Below are 26,085 nucleotides of genomic sequence, written 5' to 3' on the forward strand. Positions count from 1 at the left end.
AAGGGGCGGAAAGATACGTGGTGGCGTAGATCTGTGCATATTAGATATAGTACCGCACATGTCCTTAAGAGACTCATGTAACTTGGAAGTGATATTATATTTAGTCTTGTAACATACGTACATCTCATCAGGATATCTAAAACCAGCAATATACCAACTCCCTCGCATAAGAATCCCCCCAAACCTATTGTACACCGTCTCGCAGACGCTATTCATCATCGATATCCATTTCCTGGGGCAAATCTATCCGCGCCACGCGAAGATGAGGATAGTTATCCTGGATCCAGGTCTCGTCATCCGCCGCCTCCCCGCCCAACAGCTGGCCGGCAAGCAATGGCTCGATCGCGCGCGGATACCAATCCGGATGCAGCATGATTGCTAAAAACAAAAAAGATATTCGTAAGCACGTTTGTTTGCAATCGGCGCAGTCTAACAACTAGGAGGGGGTCCTTTGGTTTACTCACACGTTACGTCATAAACATTCTTCCCCACCGAGACCCAAGCGCCAGGACCGTAAGGATCGCAGTGGGCCACCAGCTCTTGGGGCGTGATCTGGGGCAGCGGCCCGGCCTCCTGCAGCCGGTACACGATGCGGTTCTGGTGGTACGCCTTGAGCGTGGCCAGGGCTTCCCGGCCCGGACCGGGCACGTTGTCCTCGTCGTTCAGGAGCCCGGTGGCATCCTGGCCGCCGATTTGCTGCAGGGCTTGGAAGAGACCGGTGGCGTCGTCTTCAGGTACTGTTTTATTGCAAGGTAGTCTAGCTGTTAGTCCATTTTCTTTATCTCGGTCATGACGGTAGGCATATTATATGCATGTTCAAAGGAAAAAAACTAAAAAGGGGGGACATTACCAGTGATGTCGTAAACCCATTTGTCTAAAGCCACGTGGTGCGCCTGGAGCTGCTCGACCGGGATCTCGTCCACCATCCTGCCGATGCGCAGCGAGTCGGAAGGGCTTCTCGTCAGCAGATCCGCGGGATGTGAGGCGGCGAATGCCGCGGAGGCATCGCGCCCTGCGTACTCTTGGAGCGTAGCCAGGCCGCCGGGGTGCACGTCGAGGTAACCTGATGACAAGAAGGAAATCCGTATTAGTTGACACTACCCTCCCTGGCCAAGCCCGGAATGGATAGGTACATACCGGTCATGTTGTATACGTAACCATCAATGGCGAAATAGACACCCAGGTTCGGGTTATCATGCCACCGCAGCGTCCCCGACGAGAAAGGCACGAGGTCCGCCTCGGGCCGCGGCGCGGTGGGCGGGTCCATGATCTGGCCGCAGCGGTGCTTGGCGATGACGGACACCATAGCGGGATAGAAGTCCGGTAGGGTCTCGTCGATGGGGCCGCCGGGGTTGTCCAGCAGGACGGGCTTCCAGTGCGGCGGGCATGCGAAATCTGTTGTTGGATCTCATAAGCAAAGGCCTCCTTCACTCACACCACCTTTATACATTCATTTCAAACTGCAGTGGGGAATGAACGGAATAGAAGAAGACTCACTAGTCAAATCGTACACATCCTTCCCGTGCGTCTTGTACAGAGGCAGCCCGTCGGTCCCGTCGTTCTCCCGCACCGCCGCCTCGAACCGGGGCACCACCAGCTTCCCGACGATCTTCCAGAGATTCCACGACTGCACAAACTGTGTCAGCAAGGCGATATCGTTTGCGTCCTTCTGGCCTCGCATCTGCAGGCCGTGCTCGGTCATTATGGTCACGGCCCGGAACTGTTGCGTGGTCCAGTTCATGCGTTTCAGAGCCGCTGGTTCAGGGGTGGTTTCTGGGTCAGCTTTCTTTCTGTTCATGTCGCGTGAAAATCGAAGTATAAGGAAGCGAAGAGTGGCAGGGAGAAGAGAAGGAAATAGGTAGTGGGAAAAGAGAGAGGTAAGAAAAGAAAAGGGGGCCCCAGCGTACCAGTCACCTCGTAAACGTCATGCGCAGCATTAGCCCGCGGAATCACGATCCAAGCATCGTCCGCCACGCGATGCGCCCCGACCTCAGTGATAGTCAAGTAGGGCAGCATCTCCCCCTGCGGGTTCCTGGCGAAAAAGTCGCGGGCCTGCTTATCCATGTCGGCCCTTACCTGGGCGCCGGGGACGACTTTCGGTTTCGGGAACTTGCGGGGCGCGGGCGCGTCGCGGAAGACGACCTGCATCTCGCCGTCGACGGGGGCCAGGTCCCAGGCCTGCCAGCGGTCGTCGTAGGGCGGCACCGTGAAGTCGAAGGTGGGCGCCCAGGCGTCGCGGCGCGCGTGGGCCGGGTCGCGGCGGGCTTGGAGCAGCGCCTGGTGCGCCTCGGACAGGGCGTCGTGCCAGCCCCGCGGCAGGGGGTCGAGGCGCTGGTGGGCGTCGCACCAGCTCTGGAAGCAGTCGAGCCAGTCGGTGTGGTGGACGATGCGCCTTTTGGGCAGGATGGCGGCCGGGACGGGGGCAGCAGCGGCGGTACTGCTGGCACCACCTCCTCCGTCGGCGTCTTGCCCTTGGTCGAGGGGATCCTCGTACTCGCTCGCCGGCACGGTGACCAAGTCGTACTCGGGGGCCGGCATCGCCCGTGGCTTGGTGCCCTTGATGTTCGGGTGCCGGTCCTGGTTCCTTAACGCCGCCTGGCTGCGGGCGTACATGTCGAAGAACTGCTCATTCGGGCGCGGCTGGCGGGCGGGCTCGTCGCGAAGGGGCATGGCGGCCCGCATCAGCAAGGCCAGGGCCCAGTACAGCCACGAGCGGCGCGACCGCTTGCTGTACTGCTTCATGACCGTCTCGACCTCGCGCCAGGCCTTGAACTCGTCGCGGACCGAGTGCGCCAGCTTGAACGTCTTGACGGCCGAGCGCCACGCCTCGGCCCTCCACGGCGACTGGTTCCACTTGAAGCCCTCCTCGCTCCACCAGGGGTGCCGCTCGATCCACCGCAGCTTCCGGTTGTTGAAGTCGAGCGCCGTCGTCCGCAGCCGGTCGCGGAACGAGTCGAGCGGCGTCTCGATCGCGAGGCGCGCCTGCGGGTTGCCCCTGGTCCCGAGAACCTTGCCGTTGGGCCCGTAGGTGCGCGTGACGCGCACGAGCCGCGGCATCTTGAGCGCCTCGCACCCGTGCTTGGACACCTCGGTCGCCCAGAACTTCTCCGTCAGCAGCGCCGACACCCACAGCAGGGGGATCGCGTCCGTGTCTTCCGTGTCCGACAGCTCTGCCGCTACGCCGCCGTACCTCTTCATGTCGCGCCGGACCGGCCAAGGGGCGGCCGTCATGATCATGGCATTGCCGCTGGTCCAAGACTCGGCCGTTCGGTAGCCCACGCCTGGCGGTTGGGGGATAATTTGCTGCGTTTTTGTTTTGCAGTCAGCACTCTATCCGCAAGCGGGACAAGTCCGAGATAGTACTTACACCGCCAAAGACGATACCCTCGAAAGCGCGCCCAATCTCTCTAGAGAGCTCGTCGTTGATGAACTGGGAGTATGTATCAGCCAGATTGGAATGCCAGGGCATAGGGCTACACACAAAGGTTCCGCAATACTTACCGGCTCTTGTTCCAATACGCCCTTTTTCGCATAAAACCCGTACAAGGCATGCTACAACCACAATCCCCCCAAGTCAGAAGCTTATCCGTGGAAGGGAAACGTTCCTACAAGTACTATATCATACCATGGATTCGTGGCAAATCTGGCACGGCGCTGTCAGTATCAGGGCTTTTCTTGCTGTTCTCTCCTCTACCTCCCATTAGTTACAAATGCTTGCTTACCGTTTTGGCCAAAGCAACCTGAGCCATGCATTTCTCGGCCACCGTGATATCCCCCTCGACCAGGCAGCGAAGACGGGGTATCGCGATGCTGAGCAGCCCGGTGCTCTCGGGCTCGTCGTCGGTAGGGTTGACGTAGTGCCACAGGCCGTTGACCCGTCTGCCGCTTTCGATTATCCATCGGTCCGAGAGGAAGCACGAGATGATGTGCTTATCGCCCATCAGCCGGATCCTGGCCCGGAGCGCCTCCACCGTCCACTTTTCGCTGTCTTGGGGGTTGAGGCGGATGCGCTTCTTGGTAGGGTCGTTGGGGTCGTCGGGGTCGGACTCGAGGTCGCCCATGGCTAGGGCCACCATCCTGCAGTTCCTCCAGTAAACATACATAGATACGGATCACTGGGAGAGGGAGTATCAGACTTACCACGGGTGGCGGGTGTCGATGAGGAGGTTCATGATCCGGTTGGCCAGTTCGAGAGGGGTGCGAAGCGCCTCCCAGACCTCCTCGTCGTCCACGGAGAAGTTCTTACGTCCCGGCGCCGTCCGTTTCTTGTCCTCGCCCCAGATATTGTTCCACCAATTATCCCTGCGCAGCCACGGCATCCATTTATCCTCGTCGATGACGAGCCGGCCCCGGTCGAAAGCGGCGATATTGTCCTGTTCCTCCTGCGCATCGCGCGGCCTCCGATGCCCGGCCGCGATATCTCCATACAAGGTCTCGTGTAGCGGCCCCAGGTCCGTCGTCCTGAATCCCGCCAGGCGGAGCTTTTGTTCCGTGTCGCTTAGAAACATCAGATCGAGATCTTCGAGCGGCGGTTTGGGATACGGCTTTTGGTTGTTGCCGCCTGGCTCTACGTCGGCATAGTAACGGGCGTCCAGCTCCGGGTACGCGGGCGCCAGGCCAGAGTGATCCTGGCCCTTTACTCCGTTCCATACAAAATTAATCGACTGCCCGAAGCGCTGGGCCCATGGTGATAAGGGATAGTCGTAGCGTGCCTCCAAAATTTCATTATGCGCCATTCTGCCTCAAGGACGTGTTCGTCTTGAACAAGAGATAAAATCAAGTAATACTCAATAGTCAACCCTGTATCTTCGTTGCACTTGATGTCTCGCTCCTCGCCCATGCTAAAGACAAAGGGGTCTATCCAATTACCTCCCATGGTTCGTGGAATGCATATCACAAAGAAAAATGGCAGCCTCCATTGTGTATGTAGCCATGCAAGCGGCTAATAAAGGAAGTTGTCAAAACATTGTCATGTTTTCCTGGAAACACCCGCTGTTGAACAATTCAAAAAGGGAAAAAAGGGAAAGAAAAAGAAAAAGAATCAATGACTGCGGCCAGTGTGGATTGAACTACAGAGTCTTGTTAGTTAACCGACTCGGGTAATATTCAGGTGTAAACAATGGTTTGCTTACCACACGACCTCCAGATAGGCTGATGAAGTTTTGAATCTTCAGTCTGGCGCTCTCCCAACTGAGCTATGTCCGCTGTTGATGAATCCAAACGCACTTGAGTTGGTTTATATTCCGGAGGGCGACAGGCGAGAGTGGAGATGGGCAACGTGGCTAGATGGACGTGAAGATGGCAATGACAACGTGGCCGAGCTGCTTGGTTTGGTGGGCGCAAGTTGCCCCTTAACATACTTATTCATAGAAGAGAGAGTCGGCCTGGTCGATAAGCCGTCGGTTTATCTTATCGGAGCCCCATATATAGATAGATTCCCTATTCCTCCGCCACATCGAATGATATACTCTGTTCCTCGCTTGTAGCCGAGATGACTAATGCATAAGCTTACGAAACCTGCTTGTATGCAACGTTGATTTATCCCCAGTGGCTGGTCAATGGTCATAGTAGCATTGCTGACATGGTGGGATCATGTGGGGAAGCACTCGTCACTGTTTGCCTGCTTCCACCATACGGCCTCCTGGGAGGTCCATTGCATTGATCCTTGAAGTGGCTTAGCTCACTTGCTGTGAGCCATAAGCGATGTATACTTTCCCTAGGAGTGGCTGTGCACAATATAGAGAGAAATAGCCATACCAGCTGTCTTAACCAGTGTTGCGTTGTCAGATTTTAGATGAGTAACAAGTTGTATTCATCTTATAAAGTAAAGGGTCATTATGTAGTAGAAATGTGACCCAAAGCGGCATTTTGAAGCCTCCATAGTACATAGCAGAAATAAGCTGACCTCTGGAGGCACACGACGCCGCAGGAACACCGCTATGGTGTCTAACGTGCCACGGTTGCTCGACCAGAGGTTCGTTCCAGCCACCTTTGTCGTCAATCTCAAGCCAAACGCATTTAGTAAACATTTCCCCTTAGAAGTAGCATACTGTGTTGAGGGACCTGAAAATTGGCGATGGAAAGAAAAGAAACCCCCTTGACTCGCATCAAGAGAAAGATTTTAAAAATAAGGGCCCAGATGGTTCAACATGACAGTGCACGGCCGAACCATCAGCCAGTACCATGCCAAAGCATTGGCGCAAGAAAGTATATCGAGGCTTAATCCAGTCGGTCGGGAAAGTCAACGCCTTCAGTCCAGCGCAGGCTAGGTGTAAGCTTTTCGTTGGTGTCGAGATGCAGGTTGCCCCATTCGGTATTGGTAAACTTGCAGTTGGAGCCTCTCGTGCATCGAGGATCTTTGAGACAGTGATGACTCAAGTAGCAATCGTAGTCGAAACACTCGATCGGTCCGCGGGGACAAACACTGGTGCGCGCTTTGTAACGATGTATAGCCACCTCCTGAGGACTCAACTCCACATTATGAATGCGTTCGCAGTTGAGGCGTTTGCACTTGCCAACGAGGTAGTGATCGTTGCAGAATGCGTTAGGGACAACCTTCTCGAGCTTGGACTGATACGTAACCTGGGCCGGAGTGTTGGCTGGGTGCTTTGTGGGAGGATCTATTCGGTGACCATCGGCGTTGAAAATAATCGTCTTGGTCAGCTTCTTCGGCTTCGCCGCAATATCGATATTTTGGAGACTATCAGAGCCACCGGCTTTAGCGTAGCTGATAGAGACTCCTCCATTTCCTGAGCTAAGGACACTGGCAGTACGCGTAAGCTGTGCAAGCTGCGGTTCGGTGTCTGCGTGCATGGTGGCTGGTGTCGATACAGTTGAGTCCGTGAAGGGCGGGGTGGCCGCAGGGACCGGCGGTGGCATTTGCTTGTCGGGAGACATGACAGCCAGCCCTCGCTGGCTTCCATAGTCTGGCTGGGTCGCGGGAGGAGGAAAGGGGTGGATGGGAAGATTGCTAGTGGAGAACGAAGCAGGTGCCCTTTTGGTTTCGTTCAATAGAGTATTCGATCGAAAGACCTTGCTAAAGCTGGTAAGATCAAATGGGAGTTGCTCTACACAGATCGTCAGATCGTTGGTCAGCAACCGTGCACAAGAAACATGTAGGGGATGGCAAATATGTGAGGAACCGGCAGCTTTCCTTGCAGCAAGGAGAAAGGCCAAGTTTCCGTACGAAGCTGGAAGAGAACGGGAGGACTAGACGCTTATACGTACTAAAACCCTGTTCGGCAGGGGTGGTCTCAACTAAGACAATCCTATTGCGGAGTTCGGGATAGTCACTATATTCTCGGAGATCACTGTGGTGGAAGAAGTCAGCTACCGTCTTCTCCGGACAGCAATATTGTGTGCAATGTTCTGCTTTGCAGGTACTGTCAAAGTATTGGGACGTGAGGGATACTCTGATACGTACTGGAGATAGCCGTTGTCATGGCAGCATGCAACAAAGATCTTCTTACACTGAAGATTTCTTAGATAATGGTTGAGCATTTTGCGTAGTTTGGAATCTGCGTTCTCCTTTCCGCGACCAACATTGACAAAGTCGACCTCGGCTCTGCTGTTGGTGAATTGTTCGGCAAAGGTTCGCATGTCTTCATCACGGTCGATGACGTTGGATAGGCGTAGAGACTTGGCCAGGTCGTTGAGGTTGGCGTAGGCACGCACAATGATGGGAATGTCCTCGGAGTTGAAATCATGGTCATCCGTCTGTAAGTAATCCCGGACAGCCTGTTTGATAGCCTGCGCAGCCACAGGGCCGCCTTCTAACGGGCTCCGAAGATACTGGTCGGCAAACTTGGCTCCGTCGCCATCTATAAGAATCGCGATAAAAGAGCCATCTTTCTGTCAAGATGGTTAGGTTCAAGGCCTCAAGAGGAGTAGATATGGTATTACGGACAATCTTCTGCTCGAGCCGTTTCAAATCATTGCCGGACTTGTCCGACTCCATTTGATAATCGCGGCGGGACTTGCGCTCAGCAGCAAGATCCCCCCTTAGCTGGTTCATTGTATCCTCAGTATCCTCTAATCTCCGAAGGAGTTCCTATCGTTGCAAATTAGCCAACATCGTCGTGAAGCACCGGGGAAATGGGAAGGATTTGGCTGCATGGTAGGTCGACAAACAGCCACAACGCCACTTGTGGATAGTACGGTGGCGGCACCATCGGGGCAAGTACGCTCCATGCAGACCCCAAATTGAGCAGTAGCGACAGACCAATGTACGCATACAACATCAAAGATTGTAGTCGAGGCCGGCAAGAGGTGAGGCGTGGTGTTGTGGTGACCTACCTGGATAATCTTGTCCTTGCGCTGGTCGGTGGCGATAAAGTTGCCCATCCAGGCGGTGGCGTCTTGCAAGACAGCTTGAGTGTCGCCAATGGCCATCTCGGCCTCATTGCGGATGTCCATGGTGGCGGGCGAGTCGTGACGGCAGACGGGGAACTAGGGAGTCCGGAAAGAGAGCCTGACAGTTGAAGCTGATGGTCCACTATGTAGGTACGTCCGGGGCAGAAATGGAATTGGGAGGTAAGAACTGGGGTACGTGGTAGCAGGCAAGCTAACCCGCGACCATCCAAGACTCAAGTGCGGCCTGCGAACGCTGGAGACTGCTGTAGCCGAGACAGCGTCGCTCGACAGTGAGTCAAAAACTCGAAAACTAAGTGGAATTGGGAGCTTTTGACCTCGGAAGGGTTTGATTTTCCCGTTGACCAGAGGCAAACGGAAAAATTGAACAGAGTTGTTTGCTGAGTGAGGGTGACAAGGCCCGGAAGTGGGGATGGGCTTCGACGCTGCTGCCGAATTTTTGGTTGGTCGAGCGTCGGCGCCAAGCGCAAGGCAGACACGAAGCCCCGAAAGCCAGAATTCGGTTCCAATCCAGGCCCACGTGACCCAAATATCCCTAGCACCAACGTCGACGGCAACGCAGCTTGCGACTTACCTACTACCTCTCTCTGCAATCAAAGAAGAGGAGAGCGATAGATGGAACGGACAAATCTACAAGTTGATGTGAAGGATATGGCACACCTAGCAGAGTGCTATTTTCCCCGACTGGTGCGGATATTCTTGGTCGAGGTGGGCAGTAGGTATTTGCGGAGGTGGAAACGCAACTTGGTCGTATGCTGTACGTCCTGTAAGATTGGTACGATCTCAACCGCAAGACTCGAATTTCAATGAATACAGACACGACGTAAGTACGCCAATTGAATATGATATTTCCAATTCATTCCACCTTCTATGCCAGATATACAAGTCTTGAATCATGCATGTTGCGGCTGACAGTGACAAGAGCCCAGACATGATCAACTTGGTTACGTAACCTCACATTCAATCGATTCATATACAGTCAAATCGAGAGGCGACCCAGCTATTCTATTACGGTAGTATGAGTAAAGTATGTCGGAGGATTTTGCTTTTGATTTGGCCCGATCCATGCTGGGACTTTGGGGGTTTAACGTGATTTAACGTGAAACGATTTGGCATGTCAAAGATCAAATTCGCATCCATAGATAATGGGTACAGTTGCTTGACTTCGCAGAGGTGAACATGAGCTCTTATTTCACTCCATACATACCAGTAAAGAAGCCCTGATAATTCAGAGGCCTGATCTAGCTCTGTTTCTTTTACGCGGGTCGACGAAAAGCCCATGGGCAGGATGTGTGAAATATGCCCCCGGCAGAAAACAAAATTCGCAATGAAGGGAGACTTTGGACGACGCAAGAGGCATACACGACTATTCGCTGTTTGTGTATGATGATCAAAATAAGGATTAGGCGAAATAGGTAGAATGCTCGACGTAAGGTGTGGCTGAATATAGCCCCCAAGCTGATTATTGCCATACCTTTCACCGTGCATCGACGCAGACCTATTCCGATTGAGAGAAGAAGACGGTACTCCGTTCCTATATATGCACATACAGAACATACCACCGCATACTGAAGGATCAAATCATGCATGCATGCACATAAGCATGTACTGAAACTGGCAAGGCAACACGCATAGCTTGATGATTATAATATTCATGCCATGATGGACCACACATATGCTGCTAGAAAGAGCGAAAATAAATGATTGTCATACTGAGTCGCACGCGGAAGCGCAGATAGGGGGGATCAGTCCTCTTGAGAGACAAGGAAATCCCTACAGAAGAACATGAGCCGGACCTTGTCACTGTCGTGCCATGTAGCGTCACGGGGAAATATTACATGTGATCAGCTCAGCACCTCATATCAATCCTGTTTCCACCGTGGTTAGGCATTCGGATCTCGCGGGGATGGGGGCAAGTCATGGACCAAGGCAATAAATATCAGGGCTCCAGTCTTGGCATTACCAGTTAACCGGGTACGGAGGGGACGTATGGCGACATCCGCGGGCCAGTTGGCGCGCATCCGGATAAATGCCAAGGCCTCGTGACAGCCAACCGTTTCTGTTTCGTCGTTACATTGTCACAAAGAATCACAAATGATCTTCCCCTGTCAGCGGGAACCTGCAGCAACGAAAGTTTCGAGCCGATCATGTCATTTTGCTGCTGTAAAATACTTCGGGGAGGGGGGTGAGAAGAGGTAAGGGGAATAAATGAGCATTGCCTCCAAGGCAAGACAGAAATGCCTAAATAGGCCCCCTCGCCCGCCGTTGCAGCGTGCATACGTACCAAGATCAAGTTTTGCATACTGGCCCCCAACACCATCAAAGAATTTTCGATGCCGTTCCACTCGTGGGGCTAGGTGTTTTGGAGATACCCAGCGTGAGTGGAAGTAACTCAGATGAAACTCTTATGTAAAGAAACTCAGCAACTAACCACTCCTTAACTCCTTACCACAGTTTGGGATCCCTGGAAGCTGACCAAGCGCGGCCAGTACGGCGCCGCCGAGAAGGACAGCCGCATTCATAGCGTGCTAGAGGAGGATCTTGACAACTACCGAGTCCGGACCGTCCCCTGGCTTCACTCAGAGCCGTCAGCAATCCTCACAGAACCTAGCATCATATGCTCGGTGGACCACGGTGGTGCCAACTCGTTCTTGGAAGCTGTTAGGCAAGTTATCTCTCCTACGCGTCACAAATTGTTCATAGGCTACTCAAACAACAAAGCTAACAATACTTGCTTCCGTACTGCCGGCGTCCCCCAAATCGTCCTCCCCGTCTGGATCGACTGTCTCGACTTCGCGATCCGGGCTGAGGAGCTCGCCGAGATCTGTAGGCGCGGCGGCGGGGTTCAGGTCGTGGCTGCCAGGACGATCATTGAGCATGTACAAACATGGATCTCTGTGAAACAGGGGTTTGATCTGTTTCTGGATGAAGATGAGGATCATTAGATCTATAGGAACGCACGGTAGAGATCGGCTGAGAAGAAGGGGAGGGAAGATCCATGACTATATCTACCTACCAATGAGTATGAGCGCCTGGAGAGATTGACTGTACCTATCGAATGACTTCACTGTTTACTTACGCGAGCCTCGTGTGTATCACATAGCATATGTTCTACGTCCTACCTCTGACGCAGTGCCTCGAAAAGATCCCCAGGGTCAACTGAATTCACAGAATCGAGATGTGATATAAAACAGTTATTTGGACCTGGAAGCACTAAAACACCTTTCTGAACTTCCACCATCAACAGCTGGCTATACCTAGTGAACCATCCAAGCCATAACCAAAGTCGCCCCCTCTGGAATCCCTCGATTTCAAGCACATACCGGACCCATACTGACCACAGCACGAGCAAAGTCATGCCCCAGTTTGACCCCGATAAAAGAAAGGAAGACGACGTCTTGCCAACATCAAGCGTAGACTCTCCCGATGAGTACCATACGCCACCCACTTCAAAGGAATCCACGAAGGCGTCGTCAAGTTCTACTGTAACGGGATTGCCCCGAACATGGACCGAGTCTCCCGAGACCAAAAGGAGGACAGTTCACGAAGTACCTGTCAGAATCAGCTGGTTGCCCCCTTTCAACCAGACTCCCGGTCCCAAAACCCGCTCAACAGGAAGTCGCATGCCGATAATAAGAGCGAATGGCCCACCAAACGATGTTCTGTTTCAGTGCCCGGAAGACAAGACCCTCTACTATCCCACCGTCTGGTATCGACTCTCAGCGCAGAAAGACTTCCTCGCCTGCTCCCGGTGCTACGTGTCGCACATCAAGAAGTCTCCTCTTGCACATGCATTCGAAAGATTCACGCCTCCAGCCGGCGCCCCGTCGCGTTGCCGATTCTGGGTTCCGCGAGTCGTATCAGCTCTCTGGCCGCGCGCAATCCGAGACCAGAGCGTTGATAACCTGATCGAGTTCGCGAATCGCCGAAAAGCGATACCGGACTGTCCCGAAGTTAGCGGCTTGGAAGAAACCAGAGAAGATCGACCATGGGCTACTTACGATGAGGAAGAACCGGGAAAGGTGGAGTGCTGCGAGGCCTGCTACGAGGATCGCGTCGCAGGCACGGCTTTTGCGGATAAATTCGAAGAGGTAGCCCCCGAACCGGCCGACGACGACAACGAGAACAAGAAGTGCGTCTTAAGCATTCGCTACATCCAACGTGCGTTAGACGCCTTCGCGAGAAGCGACGACTGGACCGGCTTCGTTGCTGCGGTGAGGCAGCGACTTCGAGCCTCGGAGTGCAAAGGCAGGATGGTGACAACATTCACCACTGACCGTTTCACCCAAGTCGGACAGGACGAAGAACTGTGGATCTGCGAGGCTTGCTTTCTGGATCTTGTGGCCATGACGGACTTCCAAGTCCATTTCAGCCAGGCCCAAGACCACACTCTTCCTATCGCCGCAAGGGCCCAATTCAGATGCGCGTTGTCGGCGGGATCCGTCATGGTAGCATTAGAAGCCGCCCTCACCAGGAACGACTACGGCATGTTCGGCAACGCCATCAAGGCTATCACGAGCAGCAAGTTCTGCAGCCCGTCAGGGATCCGGGGCGGGCCATGGTATACCCTCCAGGGCGGCTGCGACAACTTCCAGATCTGCCAGGCTTGCTACTGCGGAATCATAGCGCCTTGCCAGATGGGTCCCTTCTTCGACCTTGCCAATTCCCAAGCGAACTCGGATTCGATGGTGAGACTGTGTGATCTCAACCCGGCAGCACCACGGTTCTTGTCCTATGTCGAAAAGCTCGCGCAGGTTGTGGATGTCGGAGACTTCAGCGTGTTTAGTAAATATGTTCGCCGGGTTGCTGGGGCGAAGCCTTGTCTGAGGGGGAGCCAAAGTAACCAGGGCATTTGGTGTTGCATCGATGGATGCACCGTCTGCCTTGATTGCTTCGAGACCGTGGCAGCCAACACGGTGTTTGCACATCGATTCACGATGCAGCGCCTAATCGAACCACCGCCAGTTGTACGTAGCCTGTCGTCTTCTCGAATGCGACTCAAATGGGCGGATGCTTGTAGAAACGGGGCCATTGAAGACTTTCCCTCATTTGCAAAAGTGCGTCAAGACATATACAAGCAAGCAACATCAACGATCGAACGCATCAAGCAGGTTCGCGGAAGTCGTTTCGGCCAGGCACTGGCAGAATTGTTGTTTGAATATCGTGCCGCCGCAGAAAAGGGGAATACGTTAACTTCTAGGGAAGATCGGCTACTTAAGGGCAAAAGCAGACCCAATTCCTGTTTGGTCGCAAGCCCACAGTGTGCTACGTTAGAGAAGCTCGTGCAGGAGACATTGAAAGGCACAAAAAGGAGAGAAGAGCAGTTGCTCATTGAACAACTCGAAAATGCATGGAAAGAAATTGACTAGTCCTTACGAATGCGGGATATAAGCATTGTCAGGCTCGAAGTAGCCATAGAGATCTAGACGTCTTCTTATTGTTGGTGATTTATCTCTCTTGATCGAAGGATGTCGGTCTTTGGGCCAGTATCAATGCCGTTATGTCGATTCATCCTCAGTCGAAGAAGCCGCCATGCCATTCTGAGCCTTGTAGAGAGCAAGCTTCCGCTCCTCGCCCTCGGTCCCTCTCCAGGTTCGCCCATGTAGATGCCGGAGGCACAGTTGCTTTCCATCGTCGGGGTAGTACAGCCAGGTAGCCCATTTCGACCACAGCCCTTCCTTCATCTGCGTTCGTGCGCGCTGGCCGATCTTGTCCTCGATGAAATCGCCCCGGAGCATAGCCAGGCGCGACGGAAAGACTCGGGCGAGGTAGTGCTCAGTGCTGCAGATATGCGGCTTGTCGTGCCAGAAGAACATGGGTGTTAGGGGCACGCTCGCGACCGGCTCAGACTCCGAGTCAGATGAGGTCGGCGTAACGACAGGGAAGTCGCGCTTCAGTGTTGAGGTCAAGTCTCTTAGAGCACGATGCCGGATAACGTCGGCGTGAACTGCATACGAAAGCATGCGGACGGCAGGCAAGCACACGTACTTGATCGGGACTGCCGGATCGCTTTCGGACGCTTGCATGACATGCAGCAGGTTCTCGATGGGTATGTCAGCAACGATGGACCAGTCATGCTGAGCCACAAACACATAGGGTGTTTCAGTCAGACGCAAAGCTTCGCGCACAGCTAAGCCAAATCCAAGTCGCCGGGACGGCTCTATGAAGGTGACCCGCTTGCCGGTAGTCTGCCAGGCTTCAAAGGGCACGCTGTTGTTGACGATCTTAGGGGAGCCGTACTCAGCCTCGCCCTTCATCATTGAAAAGAGCGTTAAAAAGGGCGTTCCTTTTAGGCCCGGGAAGTACTGCTCCAGAACCAGCTTCTTGACATTCACCTTGTACAGGTCAAAGTTACTGGCTTGCTCTGCAGTCACTTGGCCCCTTTTGAGACGAGCTTGCGGGGCAATCTGGTCGTAGCTGTCAAAGACGACTATCACTCGACAGGAGATCAAGCAAGGACAGTGACGGTGGAAAGATTGCAATATGGCCTCGATTAGCTCGCAAGAGGGCGCAGAAGGCGTGACGGATGTAGTGAGAATGACTGTAAGCAGATCTGATACAGGCTGCGATAAGGCCCCAGAGGATGGAGCAGTCTCGAGTGGGTTGGTCATTGTACCAGCGCTTTTTCACCAGATTCGATGTGACCTTTTCGTATCATAGTCTTGTGGTGTGCAATGACTAATTCTGTGTTTCCTCGTGGTTCAGACGCAGCAGTCTCCGATAAAGCGCAAAAGGGCTGTTTGGAGCCCAGAAAAGAATGGCGGGTGCACAAGTGAAAATTGGGAGTCATCGCTTCACTGAGGCTTGCAGCGTACCAATTGGCAAGTGCTGTCTAGAAGCCAACACTGGGCGCTAAATCTGAATTACATTTTCCATATTCTATTAACTTCTTGTATGCATTGCCATATTAAAGGGATTTCCAATAGAGATATATCTAGCCTACAAGTTACAAACAACCAAATAATATGCCAACTCCATATTCTCAAGGTGTCTGTCTGCTTTTTATTTGCAAGCGTGGTTGATTGGTTCAGGTCTTGTTGATCGGGACCCCTGGCGTGGCAAGCCGCGCTTGAGCCAGGGTCCCTGAAAAACATAACGTCACCGCCTAAACTTTTGGGGGCGGCCCATTGACTTACTTTTGCGACAAAGTACCAGCAACAAGCAGCACTCTGTCCACAACTTTGCACCTAACAACACCTCGATAACAGCACCGCCACCGAGGTCGCACCAGAAGAAGAATCCCTCCGCACCATGTCGGCCCCCGACTCGCGCTTCCAAGCGCAGAACAAGACGACCCAGCAGCGCGTCTCGGACCAGACCGTCGGCCTCGTCAAGCTCTCCGACTTCCGCAAGCGGCGCGCCGAGGTCCTCGAGCAGCAGGAGCGCGAGGTGCGCGAGGCCGCCGTCGCGGCCAGCAGCAACAACAGCAACAACGGCGGCACCGACCGGTCGCAAACGGGCACGCCCGACCCTAACGCGACGAACAGCGACGCCTCCAATGCCGACGGCACCGAAAAGGGAGGGAAGGAGCAGCAGCGACAAAAGAAATTGCTCGGCAACAAGAAGCGGAAGATCGCCGCCAAGTCTAAGCTCAGCTTTGGGGATGACGACGACGAAGAAGCAGCAGGGGAAGGGGGCGCCAGCGAAAGCGTCGCCGGCGGCAAGGACGACAAAGCAGCGACGGCTGCCGCCCCCAAGAAGTCCAAGTTCAAGGCCAACGCGAACGTGTCGATTGTACCCCGAGCCGTGACGAAATCAGCACTACAGCGCGAGGCCGCCGAGCGAGACGCCCTGCGCCGCGAGTTCCTCCTGAAACAAGAAGCCGTCAAGGCGACCGAGATTGCGATTCCCTTTGTCTTCTACGACGGCACGAACCTCCCTGGCGGCGTTGCGCGGGTCAAGAAAGGCGACTTTACCTGGATCTTTCTGGACAAGAGCAGGAAGGTCGGTGCGGAACTGGGCGTCGGGGAGAAGACCAATGCCCGCCGCGAGTGGGCGCGCATCGGCGTGGACGACTTGATGCTGGTCCGGGGAGGCCTCATAATACCACATGTGAGTACAAAGCAAAGTTATTATTATTTCTTTCTTCTATGGAATTATCTTAGGAAATTCTATTAATTATCTCACCAACCCCGGTTGAGCTTGTGCTCCAGGGTGATGTTGAGTTTCGTAATGTGTATATGCTGACCTGCTTATATAGCATTATGAGTTTCTTTACTTCATAATGAATAAGACTCTAGGACCCAACAACCAGATCCTGTTCGACTATAGCGCCGAACCCCCGGCGGTGCTTAGTAGCGCTCCCGCCCCCACCGAAGATACTCCCGCAGAACCCATGTCGGCAGCAGATAGGCGTGCCGCGGCCGCCAAGATCATCCAGCCTGATATAGATACCCTCGAGGGCGCTTCGGACGACCCGACCTTTACCAAGGTCGTCGATCGACGGTGGTATGAGAGGAATAAGCATATCTATCCCGCCAGCACTTGGCAAGACTTCGACCCGGAGCATGACTACCAGAGCCAGATCCGCAAAGACCCCCGCAGTGGCAACACGTTCTTCTATTGAGACCTTCCTTCTTAGCGAGGATCGATATGTCTTGCCTCATTCCGGTGTGGCAGGTCTTTGGGCCGATGATTGATGATATCGAATAGCAGCAATACACTTGGTTTCTTCTTGTACTGTAGGTTGGCTAAGTATCAGTACAACTTTCGCGACTGGATAGAAAAGAGATTGCGTTAACTGGGAGCCACTAACCGTTGTGCACTTGGCTGGCTACTTTTCAGCCGACGCATGACCAGATAGCCAGGGTGACGAAAAACATCAACCACCACCCGGGCCAGAACATCATGCAGAACAACATGTTGCCGCAGCCGAGAACGAAGGTGAAGAACTCGTATTCGAGTTTTTTCCGAAGCCGCCGCACGGACTTGCAGTTGTAGGCCGCACGGCCGGCGAGACAGGAGGTAATGGCGGTCTGAAATAGCACGAACCGGGACACGACGAGCGCCTGCCAGCCGACAAATTTGCTGATGAAAAGGAGATGAGACGCAAGGAAATAGGTGCGGACAAGCACGGAAAGCGACACAACACTCAAAATTCGCTGGAAGTGCAGGGCCACTTGCACGGCCGATCCGAGATGTGTAATGACCTCGGATCTTTGGCCGCGCACAGAGACATTGGGCTCCTTGGTCGGGGCCGCAATGATGCCCATCTTGGAGAACTCCATTGTTCAGACAAAGGTGTGTGTGTGTGTAGGAGTGAAAAAGAGTTATCGCTTCAAGAACGACGAGCAATAAACAAAACCCACGATAGATTTGGGATATCCACAATGACCAAAAAGGAGCGCCCTGCCCATCTCCGAGACACTGAGACACGGTAATGGGGAAACCAAAAGGAGGCAAGATTAAATATATACGTGAGGTGCCTGCTAGGGGGTTCGCATGTGGGTTCCGCGGGTTCGGCAGTCATGGGGGGGGGGGCGGTATCCATGGGACGTCGTGGTCTGGAATGGGTTTATTGGGAAATATCTCCCCGACCGGCCAATTGTCTTGCACGGATCCCCATGCGCCTCGCAGCGACGGGCAGCTATGGGTCGCTGGGAATCCCCGCGAACATTCCGAAGACAAAGACAGAGAGAAAAAAAAGCCCCGCGTGTTGCGACTAGCTACTCGTAGATAGATAGATAGGTAGTATCCTGTATCTGATTCGAGCCTCAATATATTTGATCCTTGGCGTTGTTGCATGGTTCGCCCAATCCACTTGGATATATGAAGCACATCACGCCAAACGTAGGCGTGATGCTCCAATGCGCTCTAGGCTCTGTGCAAGCATGTATATGTGCGGCATAGTGATTGAATAATGGCTTTCAACGGTCGCACGTGGGCCGACTTGCTTTGCCCGTCTCGTTACCTATTGTTAGAAGATCTTCGCATGCACCACTTACTTACTCTAGTTCTTGGTTGGCCGGCGGCTGATTTCTCGTTCTAGACAGGCAGAGGCAAGCAGGCAGGGGCCCATTTTGCTGCAGCACCTGGCGGCCCACAAGATAAGATCCTGGCCCCTTCCGTGAAGCACCTCGAGAATCTTCCCGAAGTGAAGGTGGGTAAGCAACTGGAATCAAACCGGGCGCTGTCATTTCGCTGCTATGTGTTATCATGATCTCGCAATCTCTTTCCGATCTGTTTGATCACTTCCGGGCACCTTCATCAAATCCAGGGAAGCCCATACCAATTGGCCTGGCCCATGCGCTTGTGGAGAGAATCCCATGTCGTGCCCCGATTACCCATGGCTTTCTGACAGTCAGCCGCCTAAAGATGTGCATACATACATACCTACCCCTCATGTTCAAATCGCCTCAACGCTTCTAAAACAAACCTAGATAAAGAGCAGGAATCCAACCGCGGACCGACTCTGCAGAGCTTGTGCTGGGGAATGTATCAGGCATTGGCCAGGAGCGTTTTTCCTGCCGGTCGCGCATGTGGCAAGCAAGCCTGCCGTCATATGTCTTGTCGTCAAAGGTCTCAGGAACGTGCCCCCGACGCACGCCTGATTGGTTGGCTGGCTTTGGAGTCGCCGCCCGTTACTCCGCGTCTCGGCCGGTGTGTGTGCTGCCATCGCTCGGGTTCCTTGATTGGGTTGCGATTGCCTATTGCGGCATCAACGTCGGCTTTTCTTCTTCTTTCTCCTCGCGGCCTCGCGACGAGAGCAGGAGGATACAACTGAACAGAGGAGGCAAGGCAATAGACAGCTCGAGTCAGGTATTGCGGCTTCCTTGATTGGAGTCACAACTTGTGCCTCTCCAACCCCAGAAGTCTTGCTGATCCCTTGCTGTTGATGATGCATGCTTCGGTCATTGAATCACATCGGTTAGCCCTTCGTGGCCTGTCAGACCCGACGTGAGCAGCGCTTTCGGCCAAGCGATCGGCTCTGCTTGGTGATATCCTCTCGGCCATCTTCCGGTAGCAATAGCTAATCAACTTCGCCTCCGCGAAGCCAAACAGGCATAACCAGCAGGCAATCTGGCACCAATGATTAACAAAGGGCTGGATCGGTACTGTGATCTTTCTTCTCATTAGCTCATTATCGCGAGATACCCAGAATCATACATATTGGCATATTTCTTGACTTGCTTGTCTCTTCGGTCGGTCGGTGCAGTGCTGCTTTATCTGCTCAATGGCGAAGGACGCCATAACCGTCTTTTCACAGCCCGGTATGCCGAAACACCATAGCAAGCGCTCCTGGCTGTTGCAGAATGAGAGCCAGTCATTCCACTCCGGGCATTTGGGGAGCCACGAGGTGGTTTCTGTATGGTGTTTCTGCCACCCGTTTCCGTTGTGGCCGTCAGTCGTGGTCCGTTTCTAGGATAAGGTGGCGCGCTCACACCCGTTCGGTTCGCCTTTCCGAGGCCTATCGGATGCGCTCGTGCAAGCAGGTCGCTGCTCTCGGTCAAAGGATCTGCTTGGCAATCCCTTCTCGGCTATCTTCCGGTAATTATTATTGGTCCGTCTCGATACTCTGCTAGACCAACATGGGTACGAAGGAGGGTCTGTCTGTATCCAGTGGTTAATCAAGGAATCAAGGATCAAAACGGGAAATGTAATAGCACTTATCTTTATCTCTCCAATCTTCTGGCATGCCTAGATGCTGTGTAGTCCTTTGGCTGCTTGGAATAGTAAGCCGCCTAATTTTTGTCAGTATTTTAGATCCAAAGTAATCAATCACCAGCTCTTTCAAACCAGTAATGTCCCGAATTGTCTATTTGCGCCGAGGCATATATACAATTGCATCCAGTGCCACCCCCAGCGTCTTTTATATATGGAATATATATATACATGCCGAGTTTGGCTCATAATTAGCTCATGCTTCTCAGGTTAATAGACATTACCAGCCACAGATTCGAATACATACCTCTCCCCCCATTAGACATTAGATACTCACCGTAAATCAAAACAAATCAAAACAACAAAACAGAATCGCTGGTGCCGCACACAATACAACCCCCAGAAATCAAAAACAAAACGCGCGCAAAATACAGAAAGGAAAGGAAATTCATGAGACTAACTCTCTCACAAGCTAACGTGAGGGGGAAAGAAGGGGGCAAAGGGAAGTGCGAAGAAGGGGTATGTGCGAGAAGACTCATCGTATGCTTAGCCATTCCGTCTCATCATTCCACCGATCATCCATCCATATCCGAGCCATTCCTGTGTTTGTTCCCCCGCTGGTGCCGCGAAGCATATCCGTCTCGTCTCGGTGTCGTCATTGTCGTTCATGATCATTGCTCGTGGCGCCATTCGTCCGTAACCTCAGTGTGCTCGCGAAGAAGCAAGGTGTGTGTCGATTTGCGCCCAGCTTCTGTCCCGTGTGGTCGTGTGTAAGGCGCGGCAAGCGACCTGTGAACCAAGGGGGGAAAAGCCTCAATGTATGTATGTAGTGTACATATGTGCGTTTATATATATGTGTCGTTTTCTCGCCCGTTTTTCGTGTCGTCGTTAGTCATTGCCGTCGTAAAAGAAAGGAAAAGGGAAAAGAAATCAATCGCAGTTGTCAGAGAGGCGTAAGCAGTCCGTAAAAGAGGCAATAAAATAGAAGCAAGGCGCAAGTAGGTAGCTCCTGCCGCGAAGAAGAGAAAGAAGTAGTTGTTGTGCAAGCGCGTTATTGATGCATGTGCTGCATCTGTCGCGCGGTCCCTGGAATCAGGGAGAGAAAGAGTCGACCGGGAGATTTAAACCAGAGAGGGTGCGCGTAAGAGAACAAACCAATTGCGATATCCTTGCTTCACGCTTGGGAATGCATTAATAAAGGGGACCTCGCATTTCAAAAGCAAGTTGCTGGGCAGCCTGGTTGCCATTGGCATTACCTTGAGACTGGGAGGCATTGTCTTCAGGGGGAGTCTGGGCAGCACTACTGCCTGGATCTGCGACGTGGCCACCGCCATTGCTCGGAAAAGGGACGTTAGCTTGCGAACGCAGGGAGTTCTGCCAGTGAGTGTTTGCATTGTTCGGGACCGACTCCCAATCATCAAGGTGGTCGAGGTGCCACGCAATATCATTGGGATTGTGGCCAAACTGAGCCGGTGCTGGGTAATTGGCCCTTGGAGCGTAGCGACGAGGGGAAGGGGCAGCATACATGCTGTGCATGGCCTGGGGAATGTCCTCGGGATCGAAATCGAACCTAGGATCATGGTTGTCGAGGTCGACGGGATACGTGTTGTTTCCATAACGCTGGGCGAAGGGCTGCTGGTTCGGTGCAACCTGCGGATAATAGTCCTGCGGATAATAGCCCTGCGGCTGTAGGTTCTGAGGGGCTTCCTCAATTTCCCCTGGATTAAAGAGGCCCGCCATGTCGTCTTGAGCCTCATCAACGTGCTCCATACGGGGACGACGCGCCAAGGGCCTTCGTCGTCGCTGACGAGGTTGAGGACCTGGGGACGCTGCAGCGGCTGGAGCCACCGGGAACTGAGCATCAGGAGCTGAAACCGCGGCAGCTTGAACCTCAGGCGCAGCTAGGAGCTGTTGGTCGATGTCAGGATATTGCATTGCAGGACTCGCTAGAGCTGCAGCCTGCGCAGCCGGGGTCGCAGGGGCCGGGCTTCCAGCTTGACTGGGCGTGTTCGAGGTGCGCGTTCGCTTGGCCGAAGGGTTCTTTTGCTGGGTCTGCGTCCGCTTGCGACTCAAACCCAAGGACTTCTGGGCAGCGGCCGTGGCGGTCTGGCCTCCACGCGTCGGGACTCGCTGGTCCATGAAGTCTTGTAAAGGGGCCGACGACTTTCTGTTGGCCTCTAAATTGAGCTCCTTTTTTTGGCCGTTGTGGTCTAAGAAGACTTTGCCGTCGTCGGCAACCTCGACGATCCCGTCCTTCATTATCTGGGCTCCGACCTTGTTTTGTTGGTCTCGGCGGTGGTTCCCCACGAGGTTCTGGTTCTTGCGCTGTACATCACAGCAAACGTCAGTCGTGAGCGTGCTATAGAAATATGGACAGGGAGTTTATTACTTACCTTTAACTCGGCATCAGGGTTCCAAGCCAGGCGGAACAGCCAATCCTGGTTTGTGATGATGTTCTTGCAAACCAGCTTAGAACTCTTTACTATGTTAGTGAACACTTCGACAAAGACGCCTCTCACGGTGAAAGGTGAAACGTACCTTGAGAACCTCCTCGACAGCCTCGAACCTCTGAGTGAACGAGTCGTACGCCTGGTACGGCTTGTCGCCGTAGGTAGGGGGAAATTCGTTCTTCCCCTCCTGAGAGGACTCGATCTTTTTCTGTAAAGGGAAGACTTTGTTAGCATCTGTAGCCACACCGCTTTGATTGGAGACTGGATTGCGGGGTAATGGGGACACTTACAAGCAAGACCGAGAGGAGAATCTCGACATCGAGGTTGGGTGTATCCAAGACAGCCTTTGACACGGCTTTAGAGAACTGGCCCTGCGCGTCGCGCCCCTCGTACGCACCCTCCACATTTCGGAACGCCTCGTAGAGTCGACGGACCAGATCTTGGGTGTCGGGACCCAGCATGTTGAGCCTTTGGTCGTTGGATCCTGGCGCGATGTCTTGGTTCCGTGATTGGAGCCAGTTGTCGTACGACTCTACGGCTTGTTGAGGGTTGTGGAATATGGGGACGAAATGCTGGTTCACAGCATCTCGGCGTGAATTGATAACCTCAGTTGTCAAAGGGGGTTGCCACTGTCCAGGTAGAACATTGTTCTGGTTATTGACCTGGTCGGCGAGGTTCTGGTCGGCGAAGTACTGGTCGGCTGGCATCTGGTCGGCGTGATTCTCATCGACGATATGCTGATCGGCGATATGCTGGTCGTCGCGATGCTGGTCGACGATTTCCTCGTCGGCGAGATTTTGGTCGTCGCGATACTGGTCGGCGATACCAAGGGGATCTTGACTATGCAACAAGTTCACGTAGTTCTCGATCCAACCGTCGCCGAGTCCCTCGTCAAAATGTTCGGCGCTGGCAGAGGACTGCCCCTGATACTCGTCGTTGCGATCCATACTGCCAATTCGGCGACCGACGAGCAAAGCGAAGCAAGTAGTCGGTCGGTTGTTGGTGATCTGGGCAAATCAACCAATCGACGAGCAATTATCTAGAGTGTGCATAGGTCGGTTAGATAGGTGCCTGTATTTATTCGGCGATTGGATGCTGTATTTATTTCGGTGATTTGATGCTGCATTCAATTTGGCGATTGGATACTGCATTCAATTCGGCGACGGAATGTAGTGTTCAATTTGACGATTGGATGTAGTATTCAATCGGCGAAGTGGAAGTACGTACCTTTATCGAGTTGCTAAAACAGATGGTACGGTCTGTCCCAGCGCAGGGCAAAGCAGGGACAGGAAGTAGGGACAACTCGAGCACTATAATGAACATAACATGTTAGCATATGAGTTCTGGCAACGACAACGACTTAACTGGCAGCACGGGCATGTTGCGCCGAATAACGAGTACCCGGTGCCACAAGTCTGCCATAGTCGCAGGGAGTGTGAAAATGATAATTTCAGGTCAAGTGATATGATGGAAAAGGGGGTTGTTTCATAGAAGGGGGAGTGTAGAATGAGTGACTCTTTTATCGCCAAAACAAAGGATGTATTCGGCGAATCAACAGGAAGCCCTTGGCGTGGCTGTCGGCGTAGCTGTCGGCGTAGCTTTCGGCGTAGCCTCAGTGTATCCTCGGCGAGGCCTCAGCACGCCGACGTGTTCGCTTAACGTTCATACAGGAAGACGTAAGAAAGACGGGGTCCGCCGACAGGAAGCCCTCGGCGTGGCCTCAGCCCGCCGACGGGCTCTTTTGTCGTTCACACTAAAAGTGCGCGAGAAAGTCGTAAGAACGAGAGAACCCGCCGAAAGATATCCTCGGCGCCGGATGTCCTCGTCGCCGGATATGCTCAACTCGCCGACGGGAAGTCCTCCCTTCTTTGGTCGTTTACACGAGAAAAGCGCGAGAAAGGCGTAGAAAGGTCGGAAAAAAGGCATAAAAAGGCGTAAAAGATGCATAAGAAAGACGGAACTCGCCGCCGGATATCCTCGGCGAGTAGACGGCGAGTAGACAGCGAGTAGACGGCGAGTAGACGGCGAGTAGACGGCGAGTTGGCGGCGGGTGGGCGGCGAGTTGGTGGCGGGTAGACGGCGAGCCTTACTTGTATCGGCGACAGTGAGGTCCTTGTCTGCCAACGCCGACGACAAAGGGGCCGACCCCCATGATTCGGCGACAGTAAAGTCCTTGTGTAGATCGCCGACAATAAAGCGAGTCGCGATAGAAGGAAAGGGACCGACACCCCTGACTCGGCGCGACAGCAAGGTAGACATCGCCGACGAGAAGGGGGTTGCGAAAAAGAGAAGGGGGGTCCCTGTCGTAAGGGACAGGAGGAGTAGGTAGGTCATCGTGACAGCCGTGTGGTGGAGGCATGGTGCTTGTAATAAGGTAATAAATAATAGGTGTAGGATGGCAACGCGACACAAGCCGCGCAAGTCCTCCATCGGACAAGTTGTTCGATGAAGGGACTTGCGCAAGGTTGGTCGCAACAGCGCGCGCAAGGGAAATTGAAGTAAGGGAAAATCCGGATGAAGGTTGCTGATACTTACGTGGTACGGGAACCGGGAACCGCGGGCCGCAGAGATGGGATGTCGACGGGCCGGGCCGTCTCTGTCGATGTTGAGTTAGTATTCAATTGATGAAAACCCAATGGGAGTATCGCAAGTGAATGCAAAAAAAGAAAACGCAAACGGATGACTGCGAAGAGACGAAAGGGGGCGACTGGTTTCGAATGGAAGGGTGTGGTTCTCGATTCAATGCTTGCGATATCACGAATGATGTTGCGCGCAAAGATGAGAGAGATGGTTGTGGATGGAAAGGTGCTAGGCAAAAGCAGTTCCCGGGGAAGCAAGAGGTTGAGGTGCTTGTGGAAGTGATTTCCGGGCAAGGAAGCGGGTTGTGGCCGGGTAAATAATGGCCGGGACAATCGGCGGTGCTTGTGGGGCCGGAGCTCGCCCGTGTGCTGGAAGGTAGGATCTGATCTAGGGCACAGAGCTTACCTGGTCGAAGGGGATTCTGGGGACGGGAGAAGTTGTCAGAAAAGAAAAAACCACCGGGCTTGTCGGCGCTGCTTACAGGACGAAGCTTGTACGTCGATAATGGGTGATGGGAGGAAGGTTGTGCTCTATGGCCCGGAGTGACTTGGCAGAAACGATCTCCGCGGAAGGTAGAGGTTGTGATGTTTCGTGAGAGTGGTTTACGGGAAGGGAAAGGTTGTGGGGAAATAAATAATGGCCGGGCTGGTCGGTGGTGCTTGTGGGGCCGGGGCTTGCCTGACGACAATAGGCGGTGGTATCGGGGGGATCGATTGCGTTTCAGGGCCCGGAGATGCTTACCTTAGGTACCTAGCCACGATGCTACGGGAACTGAGCTGCACAATCAGTTAGAGCTAGGTCAATGGCGGGTGAACGGATGGTGTTTGCGTGGGGCAGATAGGCGGATGACGATAATTTCGTTCGAGGGCGATGGTGTTGACCACCTACTTTACCAACTGCGCCGCCTCTTGAAGATCTCCAATCGATGCCGATACTGCTCGTACAGGTGATCTAGATCCGGGTCCGAGTTTCACGGTAACTTTGGATACTCAAGGGCGTTGGGGAGGCTGAGGGTGCTGTGAGTATGGAGGAAAATGTGGAAGTCGAAGGATTTGATGTCGAGGGTGGTGAGGACCTTACCGGG

The 26,085-nt window shown here is 53.6% G+C and overlaps 8 protein-coding genes across 8 annotated transcripts; 3 read left to right on the forward strand and 5 right to left on the reverse strand.

Annotated features, from left to right (window-relative positions):
• Positions 1–208: 208 nt before the first annotated feature.
• On the reverse strand, positions 209–4,876 carry PG985_003664 (cytochrome b5-like heme/steroid binding domain-containing protein; the record flags this gene model as incomplete). Its single annotated transcript, XM_066823433.1, has 10 exons — positions 209–378; positions 465–737; positions 851–1,063; positions 1,138–1,395; positions 1,498–1,782; positions 1,908–3,303; positions 3,368–3,430; positions 3,723–4,077; positions 4,141–4,737; positions 4,788–4,876. 10 exons carry the CDS (start codon positions 4,874–4,876, stop codon positions 209–211), a joined length of 3,699 nt encoding a protein of 1,232 aa, XP_066686593.1.
• A 1,343-nt stretch (positions 4,877–6,219) lies between these two features.
• Positions 6,220–8,415, reverse strand: PG985_003665 (uncharacterized protein; the record flags this gene model as incomplete). The annotated part of the gene is made up of 4 exons (XM_066823434.1): positions 6,220–7,042; positions 7,424–7,851; positions 7,907–8,050; positions 8,296–8,415. The coding sequence occupies 4 exons, from the start codon at positions 8,413–8,415 to the stop codon at positions 6,220–6,222; spliced, it is 1,515 nt and encodes a 504-aa protein (XP_066686594.1).
• Positions 8,416–10,766: 2,351 nt separating this feature from the next.
• Positions 10,767–11,315, forward strand: PG985_003666 (UDP-glucoronosyl and UDP-glucosyl transferase; the record flags this gene model as incomplete). The annotated part of the gene is made up of 2 exons (XM_066823435.1): positions 10,767–10,779; positions 10,825–11,315. The coding sequence occupies 2 exons, from the start codon at positions 10,767–10,769 to the stop codon at positions 11,313–11,315; spliced, it is 504 nt and encodes a 167-aa protein (XP_066686595.1).
• Positions 11,316–11,726: 411 nt separating this feature from the next.
• PG985_003667 (uncharacterized protein) lies at positions 11,727–13,739 on the forward strand (the record flags this gene model as incomplete). Its single annotated transcript, XM_066823436.1, has 1 exon — positions 11,727–13,739. The coding sequence occupies one exon, from the start codon at positions 11,727–11,729 to the stop codon at positions 13,737–13,739; it is 2,013 nt and encodes a 670-aa protein (XP_066686596.1).
• Positions 13,740–13,868: 129 nt separating this feature from the next.
• Positions 13,869–14,981, reverse strand: PG985_003668 (uncharacterized protein; the record flags this gene model as incomplete). The annotated part of the gene is made up of 1 exon (XM_066823437.1): positions 13,869–14,981. One exon carries the CDS (start codon positions 14,979–14,981, stop codon positions 13,869–13,871), a length of 1,113 nt encoding a protein of 370 aa, XP_066686597.1.
• Positions 14,982–15,621: 640 nt separating this feature from the next.
• PG985_003669 (uncharacterized protein) lies at positions 15,622–16,936 on the forward strand (the record flags this gene model as incomplete). Its single annotated transcript, XM_066823438.1, has 2 exons — positions 15,622–16,422; positions 16,571–16,936. 2 exons carry the CDS (start codon positions 15,622–15,624, stop codon positions 16,934–16,936), a joined length of 1,167 nt encoding a protein of 388 aa, XP_066686598.1.
• A 214-nt stretch (positions 16,937–17,150) lies between these two features.
• PG985_003670 (uncharacterized protein) lies at positions 17,151–17,582 on the reverse strand (the record flags this gene model as incomplete). The annotated part of the gene is made up of 1 exon (XM_066823439.1): positions 17,151–17,582. The coding sequence occupies one exon, from the start codon at positions 17,580–17,582 to the stop codon at positions 17,151–17,153; it is 432 nt and encodes a 143-aa protein (XP_066686599.1).
• A 3,580-nt stretch (positions 17,583–21,162) lies between these two features.
• PG985_003671 (uncharacterized protein) lies at positions 21,163–24,755 on the reverse strand (the record flags this gene model as incomplete). Its single annotated transcript, XM_066823440.1, has 6 exons — positions 21,163–22,296; positions 22,365–22,448; positions 22,510–22,629; positions 22,712–23,428; positions 23,649–23,731; positions 24,176–24,755. The coding sequence occupies 6 exons, from the start codon at positions 24,753–24,755 to the stop codon at positions 21,163–21,165; spliced, it is 2,718 nt and encodes a 905-aa protein (XP_066686600.1).
• Between the last annotated feature and the right edge of the window lie 1,330 nt (positions 24,756–26,085).

This window comes from Apiospora marii (assembly GCF_038362585.1).
Source record: "Apiospora marii strain CBS 49790 chromosome Unknown utg000003l_segment0_segment0, whole genome shotgun sequence".
Lineage (NCBI taxonomy): Eukaryota > Fungi > Ascomycota > Sordariomycetes > Amphisphaeriales > Apiosporaceae > Apiospora > Apiospora marii.